At 46.5% G+C, this 15,460-nt stretch overlaps 1 protein-coding gene across 1 annotated transcript in view; it reads left to right on the forward strand.

Moving 5' to 3' along the window:
* Myo5b (myosin VB) overlaps window positions 1-15,460 on the forward strand; it is a 303,407-nt gene that overhangs the window by 114,366 nt on the left and 173,581 nt on the right. The window contains exons 2-3 of the mRNA XM_037196923.1: window positions 6,517-6,627; window positions 13,332-13,503. Coding sequence (XP_037052818.1) covers window positions 6,517-6,627; window positions 13,332-13,503 — 283 coding nt within the window. The remainder of the gene's footprint in view (window positions 1-6,516; window positions 6,628-13,331; window positions 13,504-15,460) is intronic.

Here is a 15,460-nt window from a genome sequence, read left to right on the forward strand (position 1 = left end):
TTCTCTCAGTTTTGTTTTGTTTTTTTGTTTGTTTGTTTGTTTGTTTGTTTTGAGTGAAAAAGACTAGATCCTGTTATTGAACTTAAGGCAAGGTTTAGCTACTTAAGTACAGCAACCTAAAGTCACTAAAATAATTGAAGTGCCAGGTTAATTTTCCCAATTGGTATAGCTATCTAGAATCCTACTGGGATCCTGCTTTCCATGCAACACAGTGTACATAGTATCAGCCCATCATTCTCTGATATCCACTTAACTCTTGGTAACTTGAGGGTGATATAGTCTACATCCTATCATCTGAGGAGGAAGATGCTGAGACCTATGCAACAGCCCACTCAAGACCATCTTGGTTATTGTGCTATAGAGCCCAGGCACCTACCACAGGGCTATACTATGTAAAGATGTGTGGATGGAGACAAATGGTGTGCTCTTGCAGACACAGTGTTTGCCTTTGCTTGCAGCTTTTTGGTTGAGAATGCTGGCAAAAGGATGCCTCTGTCCATATGAGGATCTCTGTGCCCCCCAAAGTGGTTCCTTAGGCAAACCACAAAGGGTGCCGGTTCTCAAGTTGCTTATGCATTGGATTTATCTGGGAAGCCTCCCAGCTGCCTGATTCCCACCCCCAGAGGTTGGTGTAGCTCGTCTAGGGTGTTGCCTGGCTGGGGAGTAAGCTCCCCACGTGGTTGTAATGTGCGGCTGGAGCACAGAGCACTGTTGTCACGGGCAGCTGCATGTTGAGCGGCCACTGGGGACAGGAAAGGAGCAGAGGCCCAGAGCACAACTCAGTGCTGACCTTTAACATTTGGTATCAGCATCCCGAGTTCATATACAGGCTCTTCCCCAAATCACCTCTTACTTGGTGATATAATACTTCATTTGCTTTTCATAAAGGAGCTAAGCATTGCTAAAATACGGTAGTGACAGATTCTGTAACCCCGTAATTAGGATGCAGATTGAACTCACCCTCCGATAGTCTGCTGTCTTGCATACAGTGATGCTGCTAGAGGTTAGACCCGAGAGGAGTTCTCTCCAAGGTGTGAAAAACAAAAGGCAACTCAGAAGGCTAGGGGTGGCTCAGTGGTAAAGCACTCGCCTAACATGCCAGGCGCTGAGTTCAGTGCCCCAGTTCCTCCCCCCCCCCACACACACACTCAATTCAGAACTCTTTCTGTCCAGCCCACAAAATGGATCCGTGCTTAAGAGGATTTACTGCTTTTGTGCAGGACTGAAATGTGATCCCCAGCATCTACGTGGTGGCTCACAACCACCTCTTAACTCCATTTCCGGGGAGCCGATGCTCTCTTCTGTCCTGTACAGGCATCTGCACACATCTGTTACACATAAATTCAGGCAGGTACACATACACACACACACACACACACACACACATAAAAGAAGGTATGTTTCTTGAAAATATGTATTGTTGTGGCTTTCCTACAGGTTAGTAGTCAGAACACGTGGCAAGAGAAGGTTTGCCTACACCATGGTTTTGGACCCTCTGTAGTACAACAGTGTGTTGGACTTTGGGGGAGGGTTGCCGTTTGTTTGCTTGTTTTTTATAATTTTTAAAATCATAATTACATCATTTCCCCCCTTCCCTTTTCTCCCTCTAACCCTTCCCATGCATACACCCAACTCCCTCTCAAATTCAAGGTCTCTTTAGTTATTGACATGTATATATTCCTTAATACACAAATACAACCTGCTCAGTCTATGATGTTACCTGCGTGTATATAATCTCCCAGCTGATCACTTGGTATTAGATAAGCAGTTGTGGGCCTCTTCTCTGGGGAAGACCATTTCTCTTTCCCTTGGAAGATGGCAAGGCTCTTTCTGGTACCATGAAAGCTGGTCCTCCGGGAGGTGGCTTTTAGGTCAATTCCAACTCCGCTCCTCTCTCTGGGTCTTATATCTGAAGTGCATGATGTCTTCAGCAATAAGGACTCACCCTCCATCTCTGGGGGCAGCCAAAGGCAATAGCCCATAATATTTTGAGAGTCTCATGGAAAACCCTAACCAACAACTCAAAAGGGGGGATTCTCATGTTAGTCAATGGCCCTTAGAGGTAGCGTTGTCAGCCCATATGGGAAGATTTCATTAATTAAACTGTGTGTGTGTATGTATATGTATGTTTGTATATGTGTATGTGTGTATATATATGTGTGTGTGTGTGTGATCTCCCTACCTAAAATTATACATCATACATATGTAATTTTATATATGTATGTATATTTATATGATATGTAATTTTAGGCAGGGAGATAACAGTATGCTTCCTTATAACTTTGGCATACATTCTTACTGTATTTATCTCTCCATGTTGCTCCTTTCCCTCTTCAAATCACGTGTAGCCTGCAACTCCCCTCTGTTGCTCTCCCCCTACCCATGGTCTCTTTTTACTTACCTGGCTTCTGCAATGCCTCCAGGTTTTATACTCACATTGTTTTAACTGAAAGGAAATGAGTAGAATATAAAAGGAACCGCTTGAAGTCATATTTAGCACACTCGGCTCTGTCTAGATATGTAGCATTTGTATCACTCTGAGAGGACATGTCTCCTTCAAATCCTTTTCCTCTCCAAAGCCCCGTCACACCTGGCTGTCCTCCCTTCTCAAGCCCTCGCTAGTTACTGGGACACTTGTCTCTCCCTTTTCAGTTTGGGGATCTGCTTTCTCATTGTTGACTTTGTGCTGATAATACTTTGTGCATATTTCAGAGGCCATGCTTATCTTAAGTCACGTGGGCAAGTGCAGTGGGGTGGGGGCTTACAAAGCTAGAATGCAGAGTTGGAGAATCGGTCAATCGCCCTCGAACATGCTGTACATTGCCGCTTGGGCGAGCTGAGTACGACGCTGGGTGAAGGACCCTGTTCAGTGATGTGTAGGACTTCAAGGGGAGTGGCCCATAGAGGGTAAACGTTAGGGGCAGGAGGCCCAGGGAAGCCAGCCTGCAGATGCAGCCACCCTGCATTTGGAATAGAGGAGAAACATCGCACAGGTTGTTACTGGAGGGACACTGAAGAGATTTATGGCAGCGTGTGGCACAGAGCTGGCACAGGTTAGGTGCCAAGTGTTTACTGGATTTGCCTCTGAAGTTTGCCTCATCGGATCTGAATATGCAATGCCGTCCTCAAGCCACATTAGAATGCAGCTGCCCTGTTCTTCTTCCGCAGCCAGCATTGCCTTCCCTGCCCTCCCTTGCCGTCTTCTGCATGGACCCAGCAGCTGTTAACCACACCCCTCTTAGGGGTTGTCCCATCACTCCTTCAACTATATTTCGATGGGCATCGCCTGCCCTACTAGATAGGTTCCTGAAGCTTGGGCAATTGGTTTCCATGTCTGTACTTGATCGTGTAGTGCTCAGGGCAATATGTTTTAGGTAAAACCAGGCTCCCTTGTAAGACACATTCCATCTCTTAATCACTGAGACCATCCACTGGATGTGCTGGATGCTAAGGAAGCAAAGTAATGTATCTAGAAGATCTTGCAATAATGAGATGAACTCACTTGAAAGAAATGACTGAAGCCAGAAAGGAAGTTAATCAGAGACAGGCCCACTATGGCAGCTCACAGGTTGATAGCCTTCTCAACGAGAAGATGATGATAGCATCCAATGAACAGGTGATGATTGCATTCAGTGAACAGGTGTTGGAATCGGGGAATCTGTCCACATGTACATGCGGGGAATGGACAGTCCGGCCCAAGAAAGCAGCAAGTACAGAACAGAGTTGACACTCCTTCCTGTCAAAGTCATGTATTACATATTCTAGGCATTGGGCCATAGGATTCGTGACAGCTCAATAATTGAAGTGTGAAAGCAGTCAGAGATAATATGTAAATGAGCAGGCATGTCTGTGTCCCAAAATAACATTAGCTGTAGACACCACAATTAACCTTTCATGAAATGTTCCATGTTCTTTGAATAGTAGTCTTTTGATCCTCTCATCTTAGAGTTTAAAGGCATTTTTAAACTCATGGGTCGTACACAGACAGGCACAGTGCCAGATGCGGCTCCTAGCTGCAGTTTACTGATGCTTTTGTCGGAGCAAGGGTGTGTGAGAGCATGTGGTCAGGACAGATGTCAGTGTATGGCGCTGCAGGTTTTGATGGTGGCTGAGCTTCTGCATTTCTAGCATGGTTCTGGCTGACAGTGATGCTCAAGTCCTCACATGGAGGAGAAAGGAGCCAAATAGAGAACCACAAGGGTCCTCCCAGTGCCCTGGTGCTTACGGAATACAGAGGGTGACTTTCTGCTCACTGGGTACTTCCAGCCTGTTCAGCAAGGAGAAAGCGACATGGGTAGAAAGACAAACCCACCCAGAGGAGGGAGGGAACAGAGGTAGTGAGTTCTCTGCACATGGGCAGTGGGCCGAAGGCCTCAGGAGTCACTGGCTGAGCTGAGACCAGGCCCTGTGGCTTTTCACCTCCACTCAGTTTCTCCTAGGCTGCCTCCATGCTCCTCGGTTATTTCTCATTCTATTATGGGCAACCTTTGTTGGGCCCTGCCCTTAGAGAGGCTCTGTTTTGAGTAGAAGTTTGGGGTGGACGGCCAGGAGGGACGTAGCAGCCAGAGGGAGCTGCAGTGTGGCTGAAGAAAGGCCGCCGACGGAAAGCTCAGGGGCAGCACCTTGTTGGTTACTGCAGCTGGGTGGATGGTGGGCTTAGAGGACGGTGGCGAAGCCAAGTGAGAACACCGGAGGGAAGGAGGAATTTGGGCGGTGGAGGAGGGGACGGGCTCTATTTCCTACACCTGGTCCCATGCAGGGCTGTTCTGTACTGTACTGCACTGTCCTGTCCTGTAAGACTCTCCCATCAATACTCGGTAAGGTCGGCCTCGAGGCACAGAGACTACGATCCTACGCATCTGTTTCTTTGTTAACTTTAAAAAGAAATGACTTGGGTTGATGTCAAGGGTGGACTGACATCTGTTTTCTTCTCGTTCATGTTCTGATCCTGTCGCCATAGGACTTGGCTCGGGTGAATTAGAGACAAATGGAGCAGCAGTCAGGATCTTAGTTTTATAAAAGGGACCGTGTATGCTAGGAGAGAAAAAAAATGGGCTTAAAAAAAACATGGAAGCAGGACCCAAAGAAAGCTGGCTGGTTACGGTGCACAGCAGCTTCTTGGCTGTGAGTTGATGCATGAGTTATGCTGACCCAGGCACAGGGTTCACCCTTTGGTCAAAAGGGCCATTTAGGTTTGTTAAGAATATAATGTGACATAACAGTGTAGTGTATGTATATGCAGGTGCACACAGGGATGGCTTCTAAAACAAACCCCGGAGAAATCTCCTTCCTGAGCAACAACCCAGCAGTTTGGCATCTATGAGAAGTGTGCAATCGTGAGCAATGGCAGTAGGTCTGTGTGCCAAATGCTTGGTCCCCCCTTGGAAACTGCCTGGCTGACTTGGTCTGAGTTAACCCAGACTTGATGGTTGCAAAGCTCTCTACGTTATCTAACATGTAACCAGGACTGAGCATCTGGTCAACAATCACTGAAGGTCACTCCCGTATCACCCCTTGACAAGAATGGTTATATCCTCCCCTGCCGGGACTAGGCCAGGTTGAATGAGTTTATTTTCAGGGCAGTGCTGGAGAGGCTGAGAAATTTGTACTGTCTGTGGCTTAAATATACAAGTAACTGTTGTTCATGGGCGATTACTCACGGGGCCCACATTAGTTGATTTTGCGTGCCTGTGGCAGAGGCCAACAGAAGCAACTTCAGTAAGGAAAGATTTGTCCTGGCTCACAGTTTTAGAGAGCTGGTCGTCATGGCAGCGGAGGCATGGCAGAGCAGTTGAGATCATAGCAGCAGGAATGTGTAGTGGAGGCTGTTTACATCATGGTGGGCCACAGAGCGAGAAGACAGTGGCTGGATCAGGGCGGGGGATGGAGGCAGGTATAACCTTTACAACCCCCTGCCCCCAACTAGTCCACTAGTGTCATACTTTCAGCTAGGCCCAACCTCCTAAAGGGCCAGGGCCTCCTGGATTAGCAGGACCAGGGCCCCAAATCATTTACAGCATGAGGAGACATTTTGGATTCATACCATTAACAGTGTTTAAGGGTGCCTTTGACTTGCTGGCCACTTCCACTGAATGTGGACTATCAGAACAGCGTAACCCAAACTGTGCAGCTTTACTGTGCTTCCCTGCGTTTGGCCGGTATTATTTTGTTAATTATAACATGTCTCATCCTTTGACTGCTGGTCTGTGTCTCCTTTTAAAAGGGTGGTATAAAACCCTCATCATTAGAACTAAGCCTGTGCTGAGCTCTCTCTCCCCAGCAGAATTTTAATGTCACTGTCATGTTTTCTTAAGATTGAGAGGGTGCCATTTTAAATTAACCCTATGAAATATTTATCATTTATAATACTGAATCATCTTGTGTCTTTAAAGGGAAGTGTGGTATGTGGATGGTGCTGTCAAATGTTTTTCCGACAAACTTCATCGATGCTGACACGTGCTTTGAGGGTTGGATGCTTTGCTTTGTATCTAAGTCTCCTTCCTTCTCGTCTTTCAGTACACGAGGGTCTGGATCCCTGACCCAGATGAAGTGTGGCGCTCGGCTGAACTAACCCAGGACTACAAAGAGGGGGACAAGAGCCTGCAGCTGAGACTGGAAGATGACACAGTAAGCACTGGTTCTCACGGTGGGGACCCAACATCCGCCCTGATTGGGTCTGATGGTATATTGTGGTTAGATTTGTCTGCCCATCGGAGCTTCTGAGCTGCAAATCCTTGTTTTGTCACTGTTGATGACAGTGTATGTGAAAAGTGCCAACCCATGAGTCGGCTTCATGGATGCCAAATAAGAAATAAGTGCCCACTCAGGTTAGCAACTGAAGTTCCATTGGGAGCTCAGACAGGAGTCTTTATGTTGGAGTGAAGGGAACAGGTTTGTTGTGTTGAAGCCTCAGAGGAGGAAACAATCCCCAGGAACAGGACAGGTGGTGGGAGCCTGGGCTCAGGGTACCTGGGGCCAACAGTGGGTAGTGTTCATGCAGGAGCTATGTGTGCCCAATGCCCGAGACCCCAGTGTTGTATGTGGACCAGGGAAGGAAGGTAAACCAGTGAACCCAGGACCCAGGTGGCCTATGAGGTGACAGGCAGCCATTTTATCCAGGGTGTGCACAGGGAGGCTGGTTTTAGACGAAGTGGTGGGGTGACATGGAGAACAGGCTTTGAGACGGATACATAGATGGGCTGCAGAGCAGGCACAGAGTGGACAGAAGCCTTGTGTGGAGCCCCAGTGCCTGGAATGTCTGCATTGTGTGAATTATTAACTGTCCTGCTGTTGTTCATTCTTCAAAGCATTTTGTTCCGTTTCCCACTCCCAACGGCTGGCTGAGCAACCTGTTGATTGCATGTTCTCCAGCCACCAATCCGCTCTGTATGAATTCGAGTGTGTCACTTTGAGTAGGACACTGGGGCAGGTGACTTTGAGGTGGTCAGTGTGTCCTTTACCCTCGAGCTGACAGCCTGTGCTGGTCATCTCTTGGTTCTGGGGGAAGAAACAAAACCGCCAGCAGATGGAATCTTGTTTACCATGTGGAATAACTTCCCACCCCACACCCGACACAGAATGAAATCAACCCACCCACTCGAATGGAGTGTCTTCTACGTACTCCAACAGATTTCACTTCAGTTGGTCTTTTCAAGTGGGTGGGTGTTTTTAAAAGCTCGATGAGGCAGTGAGGAATGAGCTGTCATGTTGCTAAAACAGCAGATGCTTGTGTCCCTGGCTGCACACAGCTTTGGCCCTGCATGGCAGATCCTGGCAGCTGCCCACGGCCCTTCTCTTCCTCTCCGGCTATGGGACTGGTCACTGCAGAACTGGAAGAAAGCCTGGGGCTGGAGATCAGCATAGGCTCTGAGCATGCGAGTCTCTCCCTGTCGCCCATGGGTTATGGCTGACATGAAGCTGGCCCCGAGAGTGATGGAGCACTATATACTGGAGGTGGGGGCACAGGCATGGCATGGCTGGATGCTGGATGCTTAGAAAGCATTTCCTCTGAAGCTGAAGCCATCCTGTGAGACCACGCTGGTAGACTTTCTAGCCTCCAAGGTAAAATGGTATTGGTTTTAGTGCAGAAGCAAAGAGCAAAGAAGGTAGGTCCGATTTTCTGCTAGAAAAGCTGCATTCCAAACCCAGGCTCATAGCAGGACCACATGCTTTACTGCCAACGGCCTCCTCTGATAAGGTATTCAGGCTTCTTACTGTCCATCTAAGATGCCCCCTCCCACTCTTGCTCAGTTATTTCTTCTAGTAAACTGTGGAATATAAATGTAACCATGTGGTCCATTTTTAAGTGAACAGTTCAGTGGCATTTGCACTATTGCCATGGTTACCATGCTCTTTTTCCATACGGCAAAACTGGAACTACCTCCGTTGAACACCTTTCCCGTCTCAGCCTGCCACTTTGCCACCCTCTGCCTTTGACCCTGGCTGCACTAGGTACTTCATACAAGTACAACCTTGCGGTATGGGTGCTTGTTCCTCTGGCTTAGGTCACTTAGCAGAATGGAAGATGCTCTGTTTGGCAGCCAGGGAGAAAGAAGATGGTGACTTCTCTGGAGAAAAGGATGGTGTCATCTGTCTTTTTTTCCTCTCTAGAGTCAGTATGAGCAGAATGTGCTTGTGTGCTCATACTTGGCCTGGTTCTTTGCTTTTAGATGGTGCTGGGCATTTCGTGGATGCTAGCCTTGGGTTGATGAGCACGGCCTCTCTATGCTTTGACCAGAGCAGAGCTCCTGCAGGTCAAGGGCTCTCTCCTCTTCCCCACCTCCCTTGCAAACTGCTCTGCTCCTGCCCTCTACTGGCTGAAAACTCCCTGTTTCTGTGGTTTCACTTTGCTGGGTTTCAACTAAGTTTGTACAGAGTGCCTAGGAGCCTTAGTACTTCCTGTGTGCATGTTAGTGAGGGGGAGGATGCAGTGGAGACAGGGGACTGGCAGAGAGCTACCTGCTCTCCCTGCACAGTGACTCATCTAAGCTGAACCAAGTGGGCTGGGATGAAAGGATGTTCCATTGTTATCCAGATGTGGTGAAAGAATGTTATCCCATTATCCAGATGTTCAGTTGCTATCCAAAGAAGAAAGATGTCCGAAGGCCTGTTCAACCCCTACCCACTGCCAGTACAAGGAGATGGCATCTCTGCTTTATGCATGGTGTGGCCTCACCTCTGTAGGAACGCATTGAGGGGCAATGCGGCTTGTTCAGTATGGCACATCATTCCTCATATGTCGTGTTATAGGGCTGCAAATACTTGGTGAGGCCCTCTGAAGCCAGAATTAGCCGAGAATGTTGGACTCTGGTAGCAATGCTAAATTCAAGTTTCTGTTGTCAGTGGCTAAAAGAAATCTATTCTTAAGTCTCCCTTCCCTTGTTCCCCCTGGACACCTGCAAGCGGAGGGATCTGTGGCCTGGAGCGCTGAGTTGGCAACTCCGACCTCCCTTGTGCTGTGCTAGGCATTTCATTCCTTATCAATTTTCTGTAACCAATACCACTAGCTTATCTGTGGATATGCCCTTCCAAAATTTCATATGTGATTGTCTCTTCCTGCCTGGCAAGGTCTTCTGAGAGAAGGATTGTCTTGGAAATGATGGAAAGCCCATGTTTCTTCCCTGGGATGTGAAGACATGGGGCAAATTTAAAGTTTTTCAGTTTGAAAATCGAAGGGGCAGGATGGCGTGAGTGCTCTAGGAGGGAGATTTGGCACAGTCACTATATACAATACCACTAACTCAGCAGGTGACACAATACCACTAACTCAGCAGGTGACAAAGGCCAGTATACCATGAAGGCGCCTGTGTTGAAGGCCTGACTGTTCCTTTTAGGAAGTGGTATAAACTTTAGGAAGACCTGTTACAAGGGATGCTGGGGACATGCCCTTGAAGAAGCATTGGCATCCTGGTCCCCTTCTCCTTCCTCTCTGTATCCTGGCTGCAGCAGGCTGATCAACTCTCCTCTAGCGTTCATTCTCTGCCATAAAGATTTGCATTGCTGTAGGCCAGAAAGGAATGGAGCCATGAGGTCATGACAGAACCTTCCAAAATCCTTAGCCCAATGAAGCCCTTTCTCTTCAGAAGCTGAAGATCCTAGGCATTTTGTTCAGAAAATGTATTTCATGAGCTGAAAGTTAGCCTTCCACACTCCCTGTTTCCTTGTTCTCACCTTTTGAAACTGTTGTCTGTGACATCTCCATGACCACTGTTGAGCAGTTTACTGTGTGGAGAAGGTTTGCTTCAGAGGTTTCAGACACACAGGGGCATTGATACATATGTAAATAAGGGAGGATCCAAGAGGCCAGGCATCAGAGTGCACACTTTTAATCCCAGCACTGGGAAGCAGAGGCCAGTAGATCTCTGAGTTTAAGGCCAGCCTGATCTATATATTGAGTTCCAGGACAGCCAGGGCAATGTAAAGACCCCGTCGCAAAATAGAAAAGAACAAAAGATCCAACAGAACATGACACACTCAGTAGTTTTCACATGTCATCTATTTGTTGCTAATTTTGCGTTTGTTTCTTGTACCTACCTTTCTGTTGGTGTGGTCTCTTCTAGACCTTTGTCATGTGAAACACGTAGACCATGTAGAAACAGGCCCCCGACTCAGTTTGTCTTGGCAAATGGTGTGCTTTGCGACAGTTGAAAAGTTGACAGTGAAACTTACGTGTGTTTTCCTACATGTTTCTGGCGTTTGTGTCCTTCTGAAGGTCTTCTCCCTGAAACTTAAAATATTTGCTCATTTTCCTCCCTTTTGGCTTTATTTTTCTCTTGGTTCTGGTTAAAATTTGTGTTAGCTGAAGAGAACTGTGGCTTAATTTCCCCCCTAAACTTCTATCTAGTTTATTTATCAATTGTTCTAGTTAGGGTTTCTATTGCTTTGAAGAGACACATGGCCACAGCAACTCTTATAAAGGAAAAAAAAATTAATTGGAGTGCCTTACATTTTCAGAGGTTTGGTCCATTATCATTGTGGTGTGACATGGTGGCCTGCAGGCAGACATGGTGCTGGAGAAGGAGCTGAGATTTCTACATCTTGACTTGCAGGCAACAGGAAGTGGTCTGTCTCACTGGGAGTAGCTTGAGCATAGGAGACCTCAAAGCCCACACCCACAGTAGTACACTTCTTCCAACAAGGCCACATCTACTCCAACAAAGTCACACCTCCTAATAGTGCTATTCCTTTGGGGGGACATTTTCTTTCAAAGCACGACATTCTACTCACTGACCCCCAAAGGCTTATAGTCGTATCATAAGGCAAAAATGCATTCAGTCCAACTTCAAAAGTTCCCATAGTCTATAACAGTCTCAAACTTACTTAAAAGTCTAAAGGTAAAAGTCTCTTCTGAGGTTTGTGCAACTGCTTAACTGTAATCCCCTATAAAATCAAAATCAAAGAGCAGATCACATACTTTCAACATAAATGGGCACAAGATGTACATTAGCATTCCAAAACAAAGGGAAGGAAGCATAGTGAGGAAATACTGGACCGAAACAAGACTGAAAACCAGTTGGGCAAACTCCAAACTCTGCATTTTCATGTTTGATGTCAGAGCACTCTTCAACTCTAATTCATTTCAGCTTTGTTGACTGCAACACACTTCTTTCTCTTGGGCTGGTTCCACTCCCTGTTAGCAGCTCTTCTCTGAAGGTATCCTACAACTCTGGCATCACTAACATCTTGGGGTCTCCAAGGCAATCCAGGCTTTTCCCCCACAGCTTCACACAGTGACCTCTCAGGGCCTTCATACAGGGAGACCCCTGACACAAGTCTGGCCTCTGGCTTTCCTTAGTCATGGAGGAAGAGTCCATAAAAACTTTCTTCTATCCTTGACTCTAAAGCCAGAACCATGTGACAAGCTGCCAAGTTCTGCTGCTTTCTGGGGTTGGAACATGGCCCTCTTGTTCAATTACATCTTCACCAGCTTTCTGTTTTCAATGGTTTCTTTCACTGCCTAAACTTGGCTTTCCTGAAACTGGATCAGTAGACCAGGCTGACCTTGAACTCAAAGATTTTCAATTATATCTTCACCAGTTTTCTGGTTTTGATGGTTACCTTCACTGCCTAAACTTGGCTGTTCTGGAACTTGCTTGTAGACTAGGCTGGCCTCAAACTCAGAGATCCGCCAGTCTCTGCCTTCCTCATGCTGTTATTGAAGGCATGCACCACTGCACCAGGCTCTAAGCTTTTCTTTAATTCCTTTTCACAAGTTGGAAGTTTAGCTGGGTGGGAACTTGCCCTGAGAACACCACTTTCTTTATTCCATTTTTCAAAATGTGTATCTCCTTAAACACAGGACTTAGTTTCATTTCACTTCCTGGTGCTCCTTTTCTCCTCAAATAGTACACTTTTTTTTTTTTATTTTTCCTTGCTCAGCTTGCTCCTTTTCATTATAAATCTTTATAAGCAAGAGCACTAGTAACCACACAACAGAGTCTACACTAGGCTGTTTTGAGATTTCCTCTGCCAATGGAATTAATCCAAATCTCTTCACTTTAGCCTTAGCCAGACTTGTCGGAAAAGGGCAAAGATCATTCACTTTGCCAAAATATCACAAGAAAGATCCCCAGACAACTTATATTCTTCTCTGAATCCTCTTGAGTCAGTCCCTGACAGTTCAAATCCCCCTCAGCACCACTGTCTTCCATGCTCCTACTTAATGGTTTTTTGTTAATTTGTTTTGAGTGTTTTGTTTTGTTTTTGAGAGAGAGAGAGAGAGAGAGAGAGAGAGAGAGAGAGAGAGACAGACAGACAGAGAGAGAGAGAGACAGAGAGAGAGAGAGAGAGAGAGAGAGAGAGAGAGAGAGAGAGAGAGAGAGAGAGAGAATCATGAAGTTGGATGGGTAAGGAGGTGGGAAGGTTCTGGGGGCAGTTGGGAGGGCAAAACCATGATCAAAATATATTGTATGGAAAAAATTAACAGAAAGCAAATAGAGACACCTAGTAAAGAATACCTGCAGTAGATGAGGCCAGTCTAAGAATGTCTGCTAGTCAGGAAGAAAGAGCCCCCCGTGTTAACTGGAATGTAAAGTCCAGGGTCCTCTTTATTAAGCAGCCGAATACCCTTAAATCCGGTTGAGCATCCTCAGTTCTCCTGCCAGTCTTCTGTGTTTGCCATGCTGGGATTATGTAATCAAAGTTCCACAGCGCCTGGTGTCTCGTGGGAACCATAGGTATTGCGTCCACCTTGTCTTCGTTAGAACATTATTTACCTCTGTGTCTTAGGATTTGGCTAGGATAGTGATCCTAGCCAAAGAGCTGGGACACCGTATATAAGTGAAATGCTTCATAACTTTGCTCTTATGTGTCTGTTGTCTTCTTGTCACTAGATTCGGGAATACCCAATCGATGTCCAAAATAACCAGTTGCCGTTCTTACGGAATCCAGACATCTTAGTCGGAGAAAATGACCTCACTGCACTCAGCCATCTCCATGAGCCTGCAGTTCTGCATAACTTAAAGGTCCGTTTCCTGGAGTCCAACCACATCTATACTTACTGTGGTAAGTGGCACCTGCTGGGGTGGTGGTGGTGTCATCTTTTAACCAGCACTTGTGAAACTCAAACATTAAGAACCAAGACTCTGTTCTCATGCACATGACCCTTCCGTATGAGACCCACTGAGGTTTATGGTTAGTGGGTTGCCTGATGTTAGTAATAGCTCTGCCAGAGAAGTGGCCACCCACAGGTGCTAGGGAAGCTGGCTTAGGCTCTTGCTTGTAGTTGGTTGTAGAAGAGCAAGTCCGTCATGGTACCCTGACTCTGAAGCATGCCCTCCTCATGGAAGCATGTGTACCGTGTGAGTTTTGTTTGCCCCTACTGTTTGAAAGGGCTGCCTTCCTCACTGGTGTCTCACTGCCAAGGTAACAATGTGGTGCTTGAAGACTTTGTTCAGATAATGTGCAAAATCAATAACAAATGCTTAAAACATAAAGTCCTGAAATTAATGTTCTTGAAATGTCTGTGTGTGTAGCCCAAATTTTGATATATTCTCTGCCCTCTCCCGCCCCCGCCACCCTTGAGTCTTGTTTAGTAGTATGTTGAGAACAGAACCTTTCAGCGGTTGTTTGTGGAAAACAGGGCCTGGTAGGGAACCAGACTGTGTGTGGGATGTCTGAGGTGTTGTCCCGAAGATGGTGGCCTCATTGTGACTGCAGTGACAGCTCAGGTGACCAGGGGCTTTTACACTTTCATATTCCACTTGGCCTCGGGATTGGCTACTTAGCTGGCAGGGGTGAGCTGCTTTGCTAAGAAGGAATGGTTTTCAGAAACCCCGTCAGTAGAGAATGTTAATTTAGAAGAAATGCCAATTACAGAAACTCAGGGGGGAAATAAAAACCATTCCAATGTGAAGCTTCTCATTTTAGGAGAAGGGGTAAATGACCATCAGTTGTCTAGTTTCAGGGAATCCCCCCTGGAGTGGCCTTGGTGTCTGTCCAGATGGGAGGTTGCTCAGCTGATCCAGTGTCCCGTCAGCTCTCAACAGAACCCAGTGCCACCCAGAATTGCAGTCATCGTGGAAGTGTTCCTCTCTGCTCTGGAGGGATCTACAGTGGTTTGGGAAAATAGATGACCTCAGGACAGGAGATTCAAATTTCATCTGAGTGTCATGTGGATTCAATTGAACCCTCTGAAGAACAGAAGAACCTTTACGGCTGGCTGTTCCTAAGAGTGTTCTCCAAGTGATTAGCTGCGGTGGGATTTCTCAGGGCTCTGGTCCCTTTTGTGCTGGTTTTTTTTGTTGTTGTTGTTGTTATTGTTTTGTTTTGTTTTTCAAATTCCTGTTGAAAGCAGACATGCATGTGTCTACCTTCTCACTTGACCACTAGGAGGGAAACTTCTCAGCGTGGCAGCCCCTCCTCATTCCAAGATGTCTGGAAATGGTCTATTTTTGTACCTTAGTCCGTGGATCTTTGGATATAAGGAATGCAGTCTCTTGGGAGAGAAAAAGACATATTTCTATCATTTCTTGAAGATCAAATTTTCTTTTCTTCCTTTGTGCATTCTCAGTGATCATCTTACCTCACCTATCCACAAAAGAGGTTGAAAACCAAACAGGATTTGCTCCTTGCTCTGTCAACATATTTCCGTCTGCTGTAGTGCAGATGTTGGGAGAGCTGGGGGCGGGGACTCGAGGTGTGATCTAACAGAGAGGGAACACAGAGGCTCCCGCGCAGGGCACAGCTCGGGGCTTCCTTCTCTCTGATGCCTGTGTTTTCTTGAGGAAGTCCCAGGTCCGTGTGTATATTGTCCCCACTATATAGCAGAGGCGCACAGAGACTAAGTAAGTACTCAGTGTTCACAGTCACTGATGACAGGTAAATTGTGTAGTCCTCAAGTTTATCTTTTTGTTTAAAAGCTGATACATAAATGAGGGGAAATGTCGTCTCCAGATTTTAATTCTCAGGTAGAGTTTTAAGTTAACCCTCCTCTTCTCTTTGGTCCTGCAACACTTTGTGT

This window comes from Peromyscus leucopus, chromosome 19 (assembly GCF_004664715.2).
Source record: "Peromyscus leucopus breed LL Stock chromosome 19, UCI_PerLeu_2.1, whole genome shotgun sequence".
Lineage (NCBI taxonomy): Eukaryota > Metazoa > Chordata > Mammalia > Rodentia > Cricetidae > Peromyscus > Peromyscus leucopus.